The following is an 18,322-nucleotide window of genomic DNA, read 5'->3' as shown; positions in this document are numbered from 1 at the left end:
CCCAACAGCTGTGTTCAGATAATTCATGACTCCTGTGTTTCCTGAGCCCTGGATAATTTCACACACATGTCTGGTTTGGGGCTCCACATTTTCGAAAAATATAGAAATCTTGGAGGAGGTCCAGGGTAGACCAAGGGAAATGATTAATGGGTTGAAAGTTGGAGTTTATGAAGAAAGGTTGTGAGATCTGATCTTTTGCTATGAGAAAAGTCTGAGTGGTGACTTAATAACACAAGGAGGTTAGTAAGCAGCTGTTCTCCATCTTCACTAAGGTTGAATGAAATGAAATAAGATATAAATTGCAACAGGAACAAAAATGCATTACAAGTGAGGACTTCCAAGCACCAGCACTGCTGGATTCTAGATAGCTCCCCAGAAGAAGGATGTGTAGTCTACTTCCCTGGTCTGCAGTGATAGGCCTATAAATAGTGAGGAAGATGAGATAATCTCTTAAGATCCCTTCTGGACCTGTCTTTTATAGGTCTATCTATCATATTTAGAAAAATTATTTGCCTCAAACAAAAATTGTCTCATTTCCTCCCTCCCACCCTATCCACTCCTTCTCCTTTGTCTACCTTTTGTGAAACACTGCTAACCAAAATAACTGGGGACTGATTAACCATGGTGGGCCCTCCCCAGCCTCTAAGCGCCACTCCAGCTTTGGGAGCAAGTTTCTTGTCCATCACTACCACCCCCTGGCCACTAGGGGCATGTTTACCATCATCTTTATGCACACCAAACCTATGGCAAGGGAAAACAAAACAAAACGAAACAAAACTTCCTAGACTTTAACAAATTTGCAAGTGGCACCATGGATTAAAATACAACTCTTATGTTCTAGAATATGAGCATGTAAAGGGCTAAAATGTATTTTATGCATCTGCCTGTATCAGCCCATAGACAGATAGTAGATACTCAGCAATCTTTCATCAACTGAATGACTGTAACTATGAAGTAAAAGGCAACTAAAGTTGAGAAAGTCAGGAGTTTCGGATGTTTCCAAGTGATTCTGTATGCCAGACTAATCTAAAGCCTAACCCATTCTTCACAACCATGCACTATTAAGGATTTCATTCTCACCATACCTGTGCTATCTGGAGGTAGAAAGAGGGCCAGTTGCACATCCCGCCCAAGTCCTTGGTCAAAAAGACCACCAAAGAGTGCTGTGTGGATTCATGTATCAGAATCACATGAAAGTAGGCCAAATTCTTAGTGTGTGTTTTTAAAATAAGACTTTAGGAAGTTCAGTTATTTTTTTTCTAAATTCTCTTTGCATATTTTTCTTTTTCATTTTTTTCATGAAGAATATAAAATTTGGCTGTAGAAAATCTCTCACTCCAATCATCACACAGCCTAAATAGGTGAGTCTCAAAAATAAGCTAATGTTCATCTTTCATCTGATTCAATGTCCTGAAACCCTTTGGTTTAAATTTGTTAATTCTTCTCACGGCTTTTCTCCTAGCAAAACCAACTAATACCACAGCTATTTATTACTGTCAGCTCTAACTTATGCCCACAACCTAACATCCCTTTTGACCATGCTTATAGAAATATTACAACAAGTAAACCAAATTTATTCTTCATTATTAATTTTTAAATGTTCTCAGCACAAATCTGGTAACTTGGAGGGCTACAAGTTGATGATTCTCATATGTTTGGGGGTCTAGTCTCAACAGTTTCTTAATGGTTTCTATGCTGTTTTTCTTGATCCAACTAAATATTATTCCCAGATGGGATCAGTTTTTGACCCTCTTGTTCTACTCTCCTAGTCTTGGCCCTTCTAAAAGTTTCTTGCTGTGGTTCCTTTCTTTTGTCTGCCACTAATGGCTACGCCTGGTTACATAACTCCTGTAACAGGTGTTGACCAATTTGAACACATTTGGGTATGGTATAGAGCTATTCTTATGTTTCATAAAAAGCTTAGTGAGAACGTAACATCTCATGAATAGGGAAATTACTTCTCCCTTAAGGTTTTTCTCAGGACAGGCCTTATACAAGAATTTCAAGGATTGCGAGTGACATAGTTTAACATTGGACTGGGCCTTTCAAATTATCCAGGATGAATTTGAAAACACCTGTGCCACTCTGCTCAGCAGCAGGGTTTTCTGTTTACTTGGTATTTTCCCTATGCTGATTACGGAAAGTTTCAACAGTTTTTTTAGGCCAACTTATTTGATACTAGACTAGACAACTTATTTTGTTTTTTCTTGCAAGGAAGACTGAAGGTAGGAGTAACTAGGAAGCTTAAATAAACATAATTAAATATAAAATGCTTATAGTGATAGAATTGACCTCAGCCAATTAAAATTATTAATAGAAAAAACATGTCAATGTCAAGCCTACTACCTCTGTTCCCACTTGGGTAATGAGGATTAGTTTATATTTCCTGACAAGAATAGATGGGAATTCGAATTTCTTCCTGACCTTTGTCCCCCCTGGAACGTTGGGTTAGGATCGTATTAGAACATAACCAAAAAGAAATAAAGATTCAGACGAATTCACAAGTAATTTTTAAGCCCCACAAAAGTGAAATAAGTAGCATTATTTTTTCAAGCTGTGAAACTTTCCCTCATTTTAGTAATAGAGAAAATGTTCAGATTATAAACTTGGAAACTTAGCTCCTAACATATCCATCATGCCAGAGGCCAATTTTTAAGAAGAATAAGAAACACATGCTCTGTATTCTCAGCATCATCCTTGCCCACAATAGGGAAATAATTTTGTAAAAAGTTTGATTTTAGACCTCCAAAATTATCTCTATGCAACCTGAATTCAGCAAATTAAAAATAATATTTAGAATTCCATGCAAGGTACTGGTACAATTTTGTTTACCTTGGCTTCATTGTTTTTGAATGTAAGATGTACTTTTAAGGCAAATAAGTATGCGTTTTAAGTCTGGTCACTTACAGTTTTGGTAATGCTATAATCAGAAATCAGAAAGTTTGGAAATGCTTAGAAGTGTTAAGAGGTGTAATTCATCATGGTTATCTGAATTGGCATTTGATCTTCTTTTCTTTCTAAATATCCCTGACATTTCTGACTCCTCTGTCTTTTCCTCAGTAAAACTGCACCACACACTGGAAAGCGGAGATACACACATTTATTTATATAATGTCAAGGGAGAGTAGGAATAAGAAGATTGGCCATAGACCCACCCAATCAGAGTCTGGGAAATGAGAACACTTTTTCCTTCAGCAGAAATGCTGACGTGCCAATGTGAATTTAGCAGGAAAAAGATTTGCCATAACTTCTAAGTGAGCAGCATTCAGAATGCTAGCTTAGATTCCTGGCATTAACTTGCCAGGTATTTTTCAGGAAGGAAATAAATTACAATTGAGCTTAAAAACCTGAGGGTAGAACTCATTTTCAAGCAAATGTGAAGCATCAGTTTGAAGTTAACAAAGTTAAAGTTTGGAGTAGGGTTCCTCCAGTCCTTTATAATGTAGTACAAGTATTTTTTTTTAATGTATAACACTAGCCTTTTAAATTGTATTGTGCTACTAAAAGAAATTGTGTCTGTATTCAGCTTACAACCTGGGAACCAACTCAGAGGGTCTCTGGGGTAACGGTATCCAGCTTCATGCCCTCTGTCCTTTATTGCTTTTTGGTTAGCCTGCGTATTTCACATACATTAAATATTCCACAATAAACTCTGCCATCTGTGCTGTAGGGTGGTTTGTATTGGTCATGTGCTCTGTCAAGTTGACAGAGGTGCAAAGCTAAATGTGTGACACTCGAAGAATATGCATATATTTGAATAATTTGACTATTTAGTCCAACAATTTGCAAAGGCGCTCTGAATGATCACACATTCTGATAACACTTCCAAGGAACAGATAGCTTCACTTAGGGGGTTGGGGAGATGGAAGCAGGGTTATTTCTAGAAGGAATTCTTGAGTTCACTGAAGTCTTGTCCCCGGTACTTCACTGTGTGAACGTGGGTAAATTATTTCCTGGCAGAGGATCGGATTCTTCTTTATAAAACGGGTAAATAATTTCTGTCACTAGTCTTTAGAAGTTCTAAAATAGCTAATGTTAGTGAATTCATTTTGTTAACTGTAAACCCTTAGGTAAATTGAACTGAGTATGTAATAATATTATATATTCAGTTCAACAGCACATTCTTGGTAACCACAAGAGGGTCCAGGAAAGGAAACTGTTTATAAATCTTTCCCTTTAGCAAAATTAATGTTGGAGTCTTTAGGGAAATTCTTACAGCAATGAGTCTTTGCAATTATTAGGTCAAACCCCCTTGAGATTACAGAAAAATGCACATACACAGAAAGCTGCCTGCAGAATTTGGGTGTGGGCTTGGTGGGAGATTCCTCTGATACCCAGTGTTGTACCCCCAAGACAGTGTTTCTCGAAGTATGACTTCAGACTGTCTGCATTCGAATTGCTTGTGGTATTTATTAAAATTATAATTCCTGGAGCCTTCCCCACCCCTACTAAATCACAATTTCAGGAGGAGGGACCTTCATTTTAACACTCACCCAGGTGATTTTTATGCTCCGAGGAGGTCCAGGGACTCCAAGTTAAGTACGGTACTGCTGTCTTGTTCTTTATTCTAAATTTTAAGGTCTACACAAATTGGTTGATTGAACTAACGAGAAGAAAATTCAACCTTAAAGCAGAAACACAGGTAGACGGTTGACAGAGTTCATCAAATGGATAATTGAAAATGTCCTCTGGACCCTAGCCATATTAGTTTTCTTCAAGGGTCTTGGCTACAGGCAAATGAGAACCCGAAAGGCTATTTGCTCTTTTGCTGAGGGCAGGTGGGGGTGGAGGGCAGGGGAGGATTAACTGAGCCAGTTCTGCCCCCACCCTCGAATCACCTACCCCCACTCTGGTTAAAGCAGAATACTTTTTAGTTATCTTGGTTGCCCTGGGTCGTTATTAAAAGGGTTAGCTTATATGTGTGTTTGCTGGGGCTGGAAGTGAAAACATCTGCAAAAGCATGCAATGCCCTGGAACGGAACTCTTCTAATAAAAGATGTATCATTTTAAATGCGCTGAATTTTGATTCTGGTAATTCGTGCACTAGAGTGTCTATTTCGAGGCAGCGGAGGTATCATATGACAGCGCACGTCAAGGCACCGTGGAGCCCTCTCGTGGACTCCCACCCACTTTCCCATTCACCGCGGAGAGGGCTGCTCTCTCTGCCGCTCCCCCCGGCGAACTAGCATGAAATCTCCCTGCCTCTGCCGAGATCAAATGGAGCTTCTCGCTGATGGGGTGCGAGTATTACCTCCGCCATGCAATTTCCACTATCAATAATTTAACTTCTTTGCTGCAGAACAGAAGGAGTACATACCGGGCACCAAAGACTCGCGCCCCCTCCCCCCTTTAATTAAGCGAAGGGAACGTGAAAAAATAATAGAGTCTGGGAGTTTTGGGGCCGAAGTCTTTCCCGGAGCAGCTGCCTTGATGGTTACTTTGACAAGTAGTGACTGAAAAGGTGGGTTTGTTTTCTTTCTTTCTCTTTCCGTTTTTCTGTTTGGTCGGCTAGAAAGCGTGTGGCTTTAGCGAGGTCTGTCATTGCCTGGGCTTCCTGGCTGGAACAAGTAACTTGGTGTAACGTTATCTGGGGGCGTTCATCAATAAAAAATGCTGTTATTATCTTGATTGAATTCCTATTAGGCAAACTCTAGAGAGGTCAGTGCGCGAACTCTGTTTAAGCCGGCGTGTTTAAGGCAGCAGAGTAAACCAATAGCCCCCATGCTCTGTGCGATTTCATTGTGTGCTCGCGTTCGCAAGCTCCGTAGTGCAGGAAGGTGCGGGAAGGTGTGTCTGTGGCCCGGGAAACGCACGCCCTCTCCCAGAGAACTTGGGTGCTGGGATGGGGAGGAAGGGGAGAGTTGAAAGCTAGGGGAGCAAGACCTCGGGGCGTGCTATTCTCACTCGCTCCCTCCCGCCCCAGCGCCCACAGCCGGGGTTTCTGCAGAGGGTGCGGGACGCGGGGTTCCCCGGGGCTGGGGCTGGGGCTGGAACACCCCTCGAAGCCGCGGGCGTCCTGCCCAAGGCGCCCCGGGAGGGCGCAGGACTCTCAGGGCGATGTCGCGGGGCCCTGGGGGAGGAGGTGAGGACAGGCCCCGGGGGAGCGGGGAGTCCCGGGCGCCCCTCGGGTCCCCGGGCGAGGAAAAGACGCGGCGTTCCCTTTAAGCGGCCGCCCCGAACGGGTATCTGTAGCGCGGGCGAGCGGGCGGAGGGGGGCGGGGGGGCGGCGCCGTTTGACCAATCGAAGCTCAACCGAAGAGCTAAATAATGTCTGACCCGGGCGCAAGGCGCAGCCTGGAGCTCCGGGTCCCCGCCGCTGCCGCCGCCGCGCCCGGGCGCACCCGCCCGTTCGCTGTCCCGCGCACCCCGTAGCGCCTCGGGCTCCCGGTCCGGACAGAGGAGCCAGCCCAGTGCGCCCCCCCACCTCCTGCTCGGGGGGCTTTAATGAGACACTTGAATGCAGCTGCCACCGCTGCTGTGCGGCCGGCGGGGAGCAGCACCGCGACGGGGACCGGGGCTGGGCGCTGGAGCCAGAATCGGAACCACGATGTGACTCCGCCGCCGGGGACCCGTGAGCTTTGTGTGGACCCCGAGGTAGGCAAGCGCCGGGCGTGGGGCTTGGTGCAGGAGCTGCCCGTCCGCGGGAGAAAGTTGACTGGGGGACGCCCCCCCGCAAAGTTGTGGGACGAGGCCAGTCTCCTTTCTTCCCCTCCGGTAGAAGGGACGATTTGGAGTTACTCCTGGGGAGTTTTCTCCCCCATCCCACAACCCAGAAGGTCAGCGGGCACCACGAGGGAAAAAGGGACCCGGGGAAGTCACGAAGTAGAGGAGAGAAGGCCTGGAGGAGACCCAGAGCTGCGTAATGGGAGCAAAGACGGCGACCCGGGGATCCCTCGCAGCCCTCCCCCAGCCCAGGAGGAGTCGAGAGAGACTTAGGGGGCTAGAGCTGTCGGGGGCCCTGACTGAGAGGAGGGTGCTGGGGCTAGGCTAGGAATCTTTCCAGGGGTTGGGTGGTCCCCGCGCCGACTTGCGCGGGGAGTGGGAGGGAAGCTTGCGCCTTCAGCCCGCATCCCGTCCCCGGAGCTGCACACGGCTACCTGCTCCCAAGGAGTTGAGACTGAAGTGGACTTACAAGTCCGAAGCCAATGTAGCTTGGAAAACTTGGGAGGCGGAATTCCTACCGCTGGGAACTGAAAGGGTCTGCAAGACTCTCGGGCGGGCCGAACCCACATCTCTACCCATCCTGCGCCCCTCTTCTGAAGCGCCCTCCAGGGAAGTTAAGAGTTTTGACTTTCGGGGAGTGGGTGGGATGTACGTGGGGGATTCTTGATTCGGGTTAGTCTCTGGGGATGCAGAGCCGGGAAGAGGAATGGGTGAGTGAGTTGCGCCTGGAAGGAAATAGCTGAGGACTGGGGGCTCTGTGCCTGACGGGCAAGAAGAAGGGGAGATTACAGACTAGGGGCATCCCTAAGGAAGAAGCCTCGGGGCTGCGAGGGTGAACTGGAGGATGCAGTGTTTGTGTGTTGGGGGTGGAGCGGGGATGAGGGACCGGGGTGGAGGGGAGGCGAGGAGGAGGAGGGGACCCGGAGAACGAAGCTAGGGAAGGTAGAGGGTGCCCTCTGCCGGCCATGCTGCCAAGAGCAGCTACTGGGGGCGGGAGGCTGGGGGTGGGGAAGTGGTAAAGGAAGGTTTTGCGGGATCCCTTAAAGAGCTGGTAGGAGGGACTTGTTGAATGGTGCTGCTGACTCCAGCTCGGTGGGGCGTGCGACTCGTCGTCGGTGGATTTTGACTCCTCGTTCTTGTTTGGCTTCTATGCAAGTTTTCCTCGCGCTGGGAGAGCTTTGATAAGCCTCGATTGGTGGTGTGTTAGGGCTTCTTGGCTCTTATTTTAGGGTCCTCTAGTTACCCTGCACTTACTCCTCAATGTCAGTAGCAACCAAAGAACATTTTCTGACAAGCACGCAGGAATGTTCTTGGCCAGAAGCGAAGAAAGGCATATTTCTGAGTGTTTATTAATCCTCCTAGTAATCTTTTAAAGCAAAGTAATATGTAATTGGGAACGTTGATTTTCTAACTGCCTATAAAAGGCGACATGCTATTAAATGAGACCCCTCCCTACTGGCTCAATATCCTGCAAAATCTCTCTCTCCCCTTTATTATTATCAAAAAATCTATTTTTATATGAGTTTGTTGTAAGGTCAAAAGCCATTTTGGTCTTACAATTTGATATGTCTTTACATTTTAATTTATTGAGGCATAATTGCAGATTTAATTTCTCTGAACGTGTGTGCCTTCAATGCTTATCTCATGCAACATAATTTTTAGGTTGGAGATTTCTGATGTTATGACATGTAGCGCTTCAAGACATTACACATAATAGGTAACATAGCATGTTGAAATTACACTACAAAGTTTTGACCCTGGGAACAGCACCTTTTAAAAACAATCACTAAACTCCTGTTCCTGTTTTCTGATTTTGCAAATGCCTTGCTTAAGACTTTTTTTTTTTTTTTTTTTTTTTTTTTTTTTTTTTTGGTAAATTTACCTCTGGGTTAGCGGGAGAGGTAAGAGAAAGGAAAGAGACACTTGTTGAAATGTAACCATAACCTTTACTGGAATTTAAAACATGTTGGTCACCATTACTGGAATTCCAGGGCCATAAAGTCGTTGTCTTTTTTTTCTTCTACTTCATTTTGTAAAATGTGATAAATGTTGGTAAATATAGACCAGTAGTAAGTATTATGACACGAAAAGCATTATGTATGTGGAACTATTTTAAGTTATTACAGAACATTTTCTATTTATAAATGATATAAGCAGAAAGAAATGATTTCCAGATAAACAAGGCTTACGTACATGTTTTGAAGCATTAGAACATTGCAGACACTCTTAGACATCACATTTTTTAAAGCAAAATAACGGTAATTTTTCACATACCTTTGGAGCCTTTCATAGCCCATTCAGAGCTGAGTTAGTAGCTGGAAGTTTCGTTTATTTTAAGGTGATACTTTAAAACCATTTAAGATGTATAGTAGGTCAACATTGGCGTATCCAGAAAATGAAGCATTTAGGAAATCTGTTTCAGAGTGTCTTTTCAATGTGTGTAACTTTTACTTGCAAACCAAGGGAACCAAGAAAGTCATCATTTGCCTAAAATGCAGTCATCACCTCAAATGATTCATTTATACTATGTGAGTTAATTGCCTTAATCTCATTAATGGCCAAGGAGGGAAGGGAGGTCCTGGGGTATTTCTTGTTCATTTTGACTCACCAGGAGGGAAAATCCTGTAAAAAAAAAAAAAAAAAAAAAAAAAAAAATGCAAATTTCTAAAATCCTGGCAAAGTCCGTGGGTTTCCTGTTTAAAAGGGGCACCATGAGAATGTAAGCTATTCCCTTTTTCCTGGAATCTTTAAGAGTACCAGCTTTTCAATAGTCAAAATGTAGATGATTGATATCATGTCTTTCTATGAATAGCACTGGTTTGTAGTTCAGCACACACAGTGAGCTGGGCACGCCCACCCGATAGTATAGCAGAGAACTTGTTTACATTCTTTTTACATTCATCTTCTAAAACCTGGGGCGCTCGCGCTCTCTCTCTCTCTTTCTCTCTCTCTGTCTCTCTGTCTCTTTCTGTGTGTGTGTGTGTGTGTGTGTGTGTGTAGAGGGAGAGAGAGAGAGAGAGAGAGAGAGAGAGAGAGAACTGTGAAATATAACACAGCCAGCAGCTTTGGTCTCAATCGTAGACTTACTCTTAAGAAAATTGAAGATTTACAGAATGGAAAGGTCATGTTCAAGTAGTTTATTAACATTTTAAGATGTAGGAAATTAATCCCGGAGTAGAGAAGAACAATTTCAGACTTCCTGAATAAAAACAGACAGCATAGAGAGTGGATGATAGCTAAACTCTGAATATCTTTTGAGAAGAAAGGCACTCCCATTTCAGGTGCCCATAATATGGATTTGATTTTAGTGATTAAAACATTAATTTTCAACTTGCATCTCCCTGTGTGGAAGAGTTCAATTTGTGTGGGGGGTCTCACCTATCCAAAAAAAGTGAATATGTCCCTTTTATAGGGTAATTTCTAATTTGTCTCAACTTGTTTTCAAACAATTGTTATAGAGCACTCAGTTTCCACTAATTGCAAAATTGTTGCTTAATTGAAGGACTCTCAGCCATCTAGTGCAGCCTTTCAGCCACTGGCAGGCTCTGTGATCTCAAGCTGTGAATTGCATTTTAAAGAGGAATCGAGGAGAGAATTCTGCGGAATTCTAGGTTTTAAGTTCTGGCTGTTGTTCAGTGGAAGAGGAAATCATTTGAACAAGAATCACATCAAGTTGTGTTGTGATAAATTTTATTAGGATGAATAACATGCACAGATGAGCTTCAAAAGTGAACGAGCAAACTTACTGGTTACACTCTGCATCCATTTACTCTGTTTAGTATGGAGTAATGTTAAGCAATAAATGATGTTGGCAAATGAAATCCGTATGTTATTTGCATGTGGTATTTAAACCTAGGAAACATCGAGTGGCTTTGGCATTTGTGGGCTTAGTCATGTGTGTCCTAAAAGTCCTCTTAAACTTCTACTTAAGGCATAGAATTATGTAATCCTAAATAATTTTATACTTAACTGCCTTACTGGATTTCCAGAATATTTACACTGTAAAGACTTAGAAAGGTCATGGACCCAATTATTGACTATATGGAATCATTATTGATGGCAGATGCAAAATGGAGCTCACTAATGTACTGACATTGAAAACCTTTTGCAGGGGAGAGGAGGGGGAGTGGTAAATGTGTGTGTTCTTTAAGTGGAACAGGAAGGTATTCTCTTTTCTGTAGAAAAATTTGAGTATCTGGTCAGATAAGTGTGGAAGCTTTCATTTAAATTAAGTATTTAAGTTCAAGTAGAAGCTCTAGGGCACTTATCCTCTTGATGAGACAAATCTTATCAAGTATACTAGATGCTAAGAAGTGGCTCATTGCGCTGATGTCTCATTTATAGATTGATGTTTGAGGATGGGTTGCATTAGGTGAGTTAGGGGGCTGGGTGTGGGACAGGAGAACGATTGGAGGGAAGCAAAGTAAATTTACAAGCTTTAGTGACAGCCATAATAAAGTAAAAGTTTATTTCCAGAGAGCCTAGAGAGCAAGGAATGTTATATAGTTTTCCCCAAAGGTTCACTTGAAAGAACTTTTCATTGGTTGTCATGGTAGTAATGTCCTGATTTTGAAATCTCCCAGAACCTAGTAGCTCTTAAACATGCTTTCATGTTGGTTCTTTTGGTCTGACGGAAACTTTATGATGACCCTCGGTGTTTTTGACATGCCTCTGCATTTTTGGAGAGAGGAGGTCAGGCAAGGGAGGATTTCTTAAATCTAAGACAGTATAGTAAGGAAACATAAGATTATATGATAAAAAAAATCACTGAACTTCAAATTGACTTACTGAAATAAAACCTAGAAGGCAACCTGTCGTTTAATTACAACTAGCTTGTATAAAATTAAAGTTTATAAAATGGTAATTCAAAGAAAATAAACGGGCAGTTCCAAGTAATTTAAGCAACTCACTAAAAATTGAAGTAATAGTGCCACCTAGAGAACAAAATCACCAGCTTTACCAGCCAAATGGCTTATTTCCATATGAACCATTTTTCCAAGGCTACAGTTACTAGGATTTCCTTGTTACCATATTCAGATCTTGTGAGTGTGTATGGGGGTGGGGGGTGCATGTGGAATTACAGATGAAATTTTAAAACAAGCAGATCCACAATTTGATATATGCACTAAATCCTTTTAACGTTGTAATGTAGCCAAATGTAGAATAGCATGCCAGGAATCAACGGTTAGCCTCCTTTTTAACATTTATTATTTTCATGGATATGTACCGAGCTGAACCATTGAGTATAAAGGTTCTGATTTTATTTATTTGCTACAGGCAATTCATTATACTTTCTGAGATACAATAACACCAAATAATTTGAGTAGAGAGACCTTTAAGAATGTTTTTGATTTATGATCTACCTTTAATGATCTCAGAAGTTGTGAGAATAAAATAAAGTCAAATATAAGCAGGACTTTAAACACACACACTAAAAACAAAAAAAAAAAAAACAAGAAAAAGGAAGAAAATTATAAGGATTGCCTTAACCTTAAAATAGATGAAGGTATACATCTGAGCCAGCACCAAAAAAAAAAAAAAAAAAAAAAAAAGTTATGGAACCAGGAACCAATAATTACAAATTGACTTAAAATTCTTGGATGACAAAATATATTATTTAGTTCATTTTTGCATGTGCCCACAATAGCATCCAAAACAGTTCTGGTAACAGGGGAGGCGCTTTGATAAATGTTGCTGAATGCACTAATAGATTGATTAATGGCTGCTTCAGATTATCACTAGTGATGTAGACAGAAACGTCATGAAAATGGTTTGTCTTGCTGGAAGAAAGGCAGAAATTGGAGGAAAAGGTTTAATAATATTTTTCCCCAGTACCTATTATAAAAGTCATTTAGTTGGCTTAGTTCTACAATTTCTTATGTGTAATTTGATTCACTCATGAAATTGTGAATATATGAAATGTTAAAGTTGATTCAGACAGCAACTATAAACTTGTGGATTTTCTTTTAAATGTCTTCAAAATTTTTAAATGCCAGTGGAGATGCCAGCTACTGTGCTTCAGGGAGTAGAATATAGTATATCTTAAATTTGTGCCAATTTCTGGTAAGCAGAGAAAAAATTGCATGATAACCAAAGAAAGTCATATTGTTTGTGCTTTTTGTTATTCATGGAAGCAATCAGGTGCAGAAAACTTTCTTTTTCAGAAAAAAAAAATTACTAAAATAAAGGTGCGTGTGTGTGTATGCACATATACCTAAAGGGAGAGAGGGAGAAGGAAACTTACTAAATAAAATTTTTGCCACATGGGATTTAGTCTAATCAGTCTTGGTTTTGGAGTTGCTATCATCAGTAGTTCCACTTCTTGATTCTTTCGTTCTGCCTTCATGTGCCTTTGAAAACTGAAACTATGCCCAAATTAAAACAAGTTTTTCTGTCTTTTCACATGTTCACTTATTTCTTGAATGTGTTTTTAAACACAGACAAACTTCTTTTACATCATGTAGAATCTGAAGGTCGAGAAATTTGCAGTCATTTTGCTGGAGAGAGATGCTTGGCGGAGTCCCAGGCCACATTCCTAGGCCAAACTCTCGAAGGTATTCTCTCTTATGCAACATTGGGAAAATACATCCAGCACCGACATGTTGGCTGATAATGTGTCTGAAGGCACAGACGATATGCTTATCATATGAAACATAAAGCCAGCAGATATTGCAGACATTCTGTTGAATGATAGAATCTGGATCATTTACATTTACTTAAATATAAAATACTATGATTAAGTTCAAAAAATCAATTTAGGTGAGAATAGAGAGTTGGGGGCACGATTTTAGGGGATGACTTATCAGCAGATTGTAGAAAGGAAACTTGAATGTTTTAAATTAACTGCAAGTTCAGTATAAGCCAGTGGTGTGACAAGAGTCTGTTATCATAGCTACTGAAATTTTGGGCTGCACTGCTAGAAATACTGAAATGGAGAAGCTAATAATTCTTCACTTTTTAAATAGACTGTATCTAGAATATTATCATCAGTTGAAGGAAATGAAATAAGTTGCTTTAGGTACATCATTGATAAATTAGCGTACATTCAAATCACTGTGACCAGGATGCATAAGGAATTTGAAAGTATTGCATGTGAGCAATGGTTGAGGGGACGTGGAATGGATGACTTAGGGACAAGAAAACTTAGGCTGGAATGGCAAGTGGTTTTTGAATGTTGGGTTGAGAAGAATTCTAAAACTGTGAAGGATTAGTAAGAAATAATGTTCAGATTGCTAATGCCTACTGTGGCTGGGAGATTAGAGTGTCAATATGTGTGATGTATTTTTGACATCCTTATTTTGAGGATGGGCTTCAAAGATTTGACGAACTGTCATAAGTGTAATTTGTGTTGCTTCCGAGAGCAGTTCTAGAACCAATGATGTAAATTTAGATACTCTACATGGTAGTTAGAAAACTTTCCATTAATTTAATTTAGCAAATATTGAATGCCCACTGCATGCAGAGCACTTTATTAGAGGAATATATAATAAAGAAAAAAGAGGTCTGGTTTGGGGGCTCATGCCTGTAATCCCAGCACTCTGGGAGGCTGAGGGGGGAGGATCACTTGAGCCCAGGAGATCATTACCAGTCTGGGCAACATAGCAAGACCCCATCTCTACAAAAGACAAAATTATCCAAGCCTGGTGACAGGCACTTGTAGTCCCAGCTACTTGGGAGTCTGAGGCAGTAGGATCGTTTGAGCCCAGGAGGTTGGGGCTGCAGTGAGCCGTGATTGTCCCACTGCTCTTCAGCCCAGGTGACAGAGTGAGACCCCGTTGGAGGGAAGGAAGGGAAGGAAGGAAGAAAGGTAGGAAGGCTGAAATGAAACCCTTTTAGAAATGACACTAAAATGGGAGGTTGGAGTAAGGTATTTTCTGAAGTGCCTTTATACTTGTTTTTTTCTAATGCATTGGCCATAAGTCTGCTCCTTATTTATAGTTCATAAACAATCCTAATGAGAACAGTTATATATTTCTGCCTTTGAATCATCTACTTGATGTGTTTAGCATCATGAATCGAGTATCAGAAATCCCTCCCATTTCTTTGCAAAGAGCTGTATTTTACTTTTCCTTATTCGTATACAGATTCTCAAAATTGGCTGTTTTTCCTTTGGGTTAGACAGAACAGAATGTCTGGAAAAAAAAGAGTTCTTATCAAATTCAGGTGCCCAAATTGCTTAAGAAATTAACTTTTGAGATTATATTTTTTTAGAGTTCAGTAGCTAAACTAAGAAAACTTCTCACCGTTCACCTTCACCTTTTGGAAACCACAAAATCTTCAGATATTACAGTTTTCCAAAGAGTTTCTCTTTTTAAATATAAACAAAAAGGAATTGACTCCTCCCCCAACTCCCTCAGGCCTCAGCATGGATAGAGTTACTTTTTTTCTTTAATAATTTATAACTTATTTTGCTCTTCTGTAGAACGGTTGGAGATTAAGCAATAAGGACATGACATAAAATGCAAGTTAGATCATAAGATGAGCAGCCCACTCCAAGTATGAATGAGTACCTATTCTTTGCGATCTCTCATACTGCTTTTAGGTATTAATAGTGTCAGTCAGCAAAGCAAACAGTTTAATATTTACATCTCCTTTAGGATATCATATATTTTATAGTTTGTATGTGTTCTTGCGTGTATGTTTTCTTCTGTTTCAAATTCTTTTTTCCTAAAGTAACACTGTTATATGTAGCAAATGGTTCTTTCATGAATTCATGTGTTAATTCACCATGCATTAATTGAGTGCACAGTGAGTGCCAGGCACTGGGCTACTTGGATTTCTTTTCCTTGTATTGATCCATATATCTTCAGGTGCTCCTTGATATGGCTCTCTATTGACTCTCTCATATAAGGTTTTCATTACCTACTCACATACTCCCTCCCAAAGAGGACTGGTCCAAAAGTAAAATCTTGAGGAAATTCTCTGAGTTATTTCAGAACTTCTTGCCCCCAAACTGCATTTTTAATTATTGACTGGTAGCATTTTGGAATAACTTACCTCTCTGTTTTAAAGATTGAACTTCTTTATCCTCACTGATTTTCAGGTGTCAGTTTGTGTTTCAAATTGAGACAATAAAAACGCTTGTTAGACATTGTCTTACAGCATTTTGCTGTCTGAGAATCTTTCATGAAGAACTCCTTTTAACAATGACTCTATAGCAGAAGCCACAGTAGAGGGAGAACTTCTGAATCAAAGATGGTATTTGAGTCTATGATTTTATGATGGATTTTTTTTTTACATACAAGGATATGCATGAGTCTTTTAGTATTCAGGAATCTGTTCTTCACTTGACAGTATTTATAAATTGTGTGTTTCCCCCTAGAAAAACTTAAATTGTGAGAATGCTTCCATTTACTAGAAGTTGGTTAATGATTATGCCAAATAAGGAAAAGAAGACAGAAAAATCAGTTTAGTGAATGCTATTTTGCCTTTAAATTTAGTAATTTAGTAACGGTATCTCTTTGGGGTTTACTAGAAACCACTTATTAATCCAATACGTCTCCTTTCATTGTGAAGTCAGGAGGTGATTTTGCTTAAATGTGTAGTATAGGAATCTATATGTGGTGTTCGAGGATCATGTAAATATGCTGATATAATTGGAGCACAATTTGGCATCATTAACTCAGAAATATTTAAACTCTTGCTTTACAACATGGAAGCAAATTTGTGCATAGTTTGTGTGTGTGTGTGAATCTTAAAAAAAAAAAAAAATCATAGGATCAGGAAGTCGGAACAGGTCCCACTTTCCTTCTAATACCAAACCTACAGCCGTGTTCCTAGCCTTCTCTTTTACTCCCGAGCAGGACAGACAGGCAGATGACCATCCTGCTGCCCATTTCTGTGTATATTCACTTGCATTGAGAGTTGTATTCACCTGCTTGTTGAGAGTATTCACAAATGGTAACCTGATAGATACTTCTTTAAAAATGTGATTTTTTTTCATTGTATAATGTTTAGAAATAATCATGTATAAATGGTTGAGTATTAATACAGGATTGCCTTATCTTAAGTATTTTATTAATCATTAAAATGTGGTGTCATTAATACAATTTATTTTAAGTGTTTTTCCTAAAATACCAGATTATTTTTCTGATATTCACATCCCTGACAATGACTTTCTTAAACTTGGTAGCCAGGAACAGAAAACCTAACACTGCATGTTCTCACTCATAAGTGGGAGCTGAACAGAGAGAACACCTGGACTCAGGGAGGGGAACCACACACACTAGGGCCTGGGGCAGGGGGCAGGGGAAGGGAGAGAGTGCATCAGGACAAATAGCCAAATAGCTAATGCATGCGAGCCTTAATACCTAGGTGACGGGTTGGTAGGTGCAGCAAACCACCATGGCACATATTTACCTATGTAACAAACCTGCACATTCTACACATGTATCCCAGAACTTAAAGTAAAATAAAAAAATAATAATAAAATAAAATAAACTTAGTAGCATCTATTGTTCCAGAGCCTGTAATTGCTCTTCAGTCAGTCTCACATAAAAACCTAGGAGAACCCTCACTGTCACTGTTCCATGAGGTGTTAGGAAAACTTGCTCTAGTGCAGTGCCCCAGTAGGCATTGGTACTGAGACCAAAATTCAGTTGGTTTGTTGTTACCATGATTCCTACATGATTTCACTTGTCACATAGACAAGATTGCACACCTTAATAATAATCTTGTCCCAATGTGTGGTATTCCATACATTTTAGAAATGCATTCACATATCTCATTCCATTTGATCCTACAAATAACCCTACAAAAAAGATTGGCAGACATTATTTCTATATAACAGAGGAGGAAACTGGAGCTTAGAGAAGCTAAATAGCAATCCAAAATGCACAGCTATAGAACCAGAGAGCAAGGATGATAGACCAGTGACTTCACCTAACCTAGTCCTCTTAACCACCACTCCAGCTGTCTATAACCAAAACCTGCAGTATTCAAGCAAGAAACCATATCTTGCCCTTGATGCATTAATGTAAGACCTGGAGCAGGGACAGGCTGATATTGCCACCCTGGCCTAGTATCCACTTTTCTCTCCAGCAGAGACTGGTACCCTTCTGTGTGCCAAGGAATAAAGTGGTAATGGGAAGATTAAAAATGTTTATTCCAAGGAGTTTTTTAATTTAATTTTTTTTAAAAAGAAAAAACTCTTAGAAAGAGGGAAAAATGAATATATGACTTTTGATGTATTGTTCCTTAGTAACTTAGTTATAATTTTACTTAAACCTGAGAATCTTGCTAAGTGAATGATTAGAAATACTAGGTGGCTGGCAAGATGGCAAACAGGAACAGCTCCAGTCTGCAGCTCCCAGAGAGATCAATGCAGAAGGGGGGTGATTTCTGCATTTCCAACCGAGGTACCTGGCTTATCTCATTGGGACTGGTTAGACAGTGGGTGCAGCCCACGGAGGGCAAGCCAAAGCAGGGTGGGGCGTCACTTCACCCAGGAAGTGCAAGGGGTCGGGGGAACTCCCTCCCCTAGCCAAGGGAAGCCCTGAGGGACTGTGCCATGAGGGACGGTGCTATCCGGCCCAGATACTACACATTTCCCACAGTCTTCGCAACCCGCAGACTAGGAGATTCCCTTGGGTGCCTACACCACCAGGGCCCTGGGTTTCAAGTACAAAACTGGGCGGCCGTTTGGGCAGACACCGAGTTA

The 18,322-nt window shown here is 41.0% G+C and overlaps 1 protein-coding gene across 5 annotated transcripts in view; it reads left to right on the top strand.

Moving 5' to 3' along the window:
- The window catches only part of BDNF (brain derived neurotrophic factor), a 69,069-nt gene that overhangs the window by 14,927 nt on the left and 35,820 nt on the right, over positions 1-18,322 (top strand). The window contains exon 1 of one of the 5 annotated variants that reach the window (XM_003254348.2): positions 4,835-5,461. The exons of 2 other annotated variants lie outside the window; for them this stretch is intronic. Coding sequence is in view for 2 of the 3 variants with exons in the window: in XM_003254347.2 (XP_003254395.1) it covers positions 6,445-6,594 (150 nt within the window). In the remaining variant the exon portion in view is untranslated. Of the gene's footprint in view, positions 1-4,834; positions 5,462-6,256; positions 6,595-7,121; positions 7,374-18,322 lie in introns of those variants that run through there. 2 more of the 5 variants (XM_003254347.2, XM_003254349.2) reach the window with 2 other exon arrangements.

This window comes from Nomascus leucogenys, chromosome 15 (genome assembly GCF_006542625.1).
Source record: "Nomascus leucogenys isolate Asia chromosome 15, Asia_NLE_v1, whole genome shotgun sequence".
Taxonomy (NCBI): Eukaryota; Metazoa; Chordata; class Mammalia; order Primates; family Hylobatidae; genus Nomascus; species Nomascus leucogenys.
Note: the sequence above shows the minus strand (reverse complement) of the source record. Positions and strands in the feature narration are given on the sequence as shown.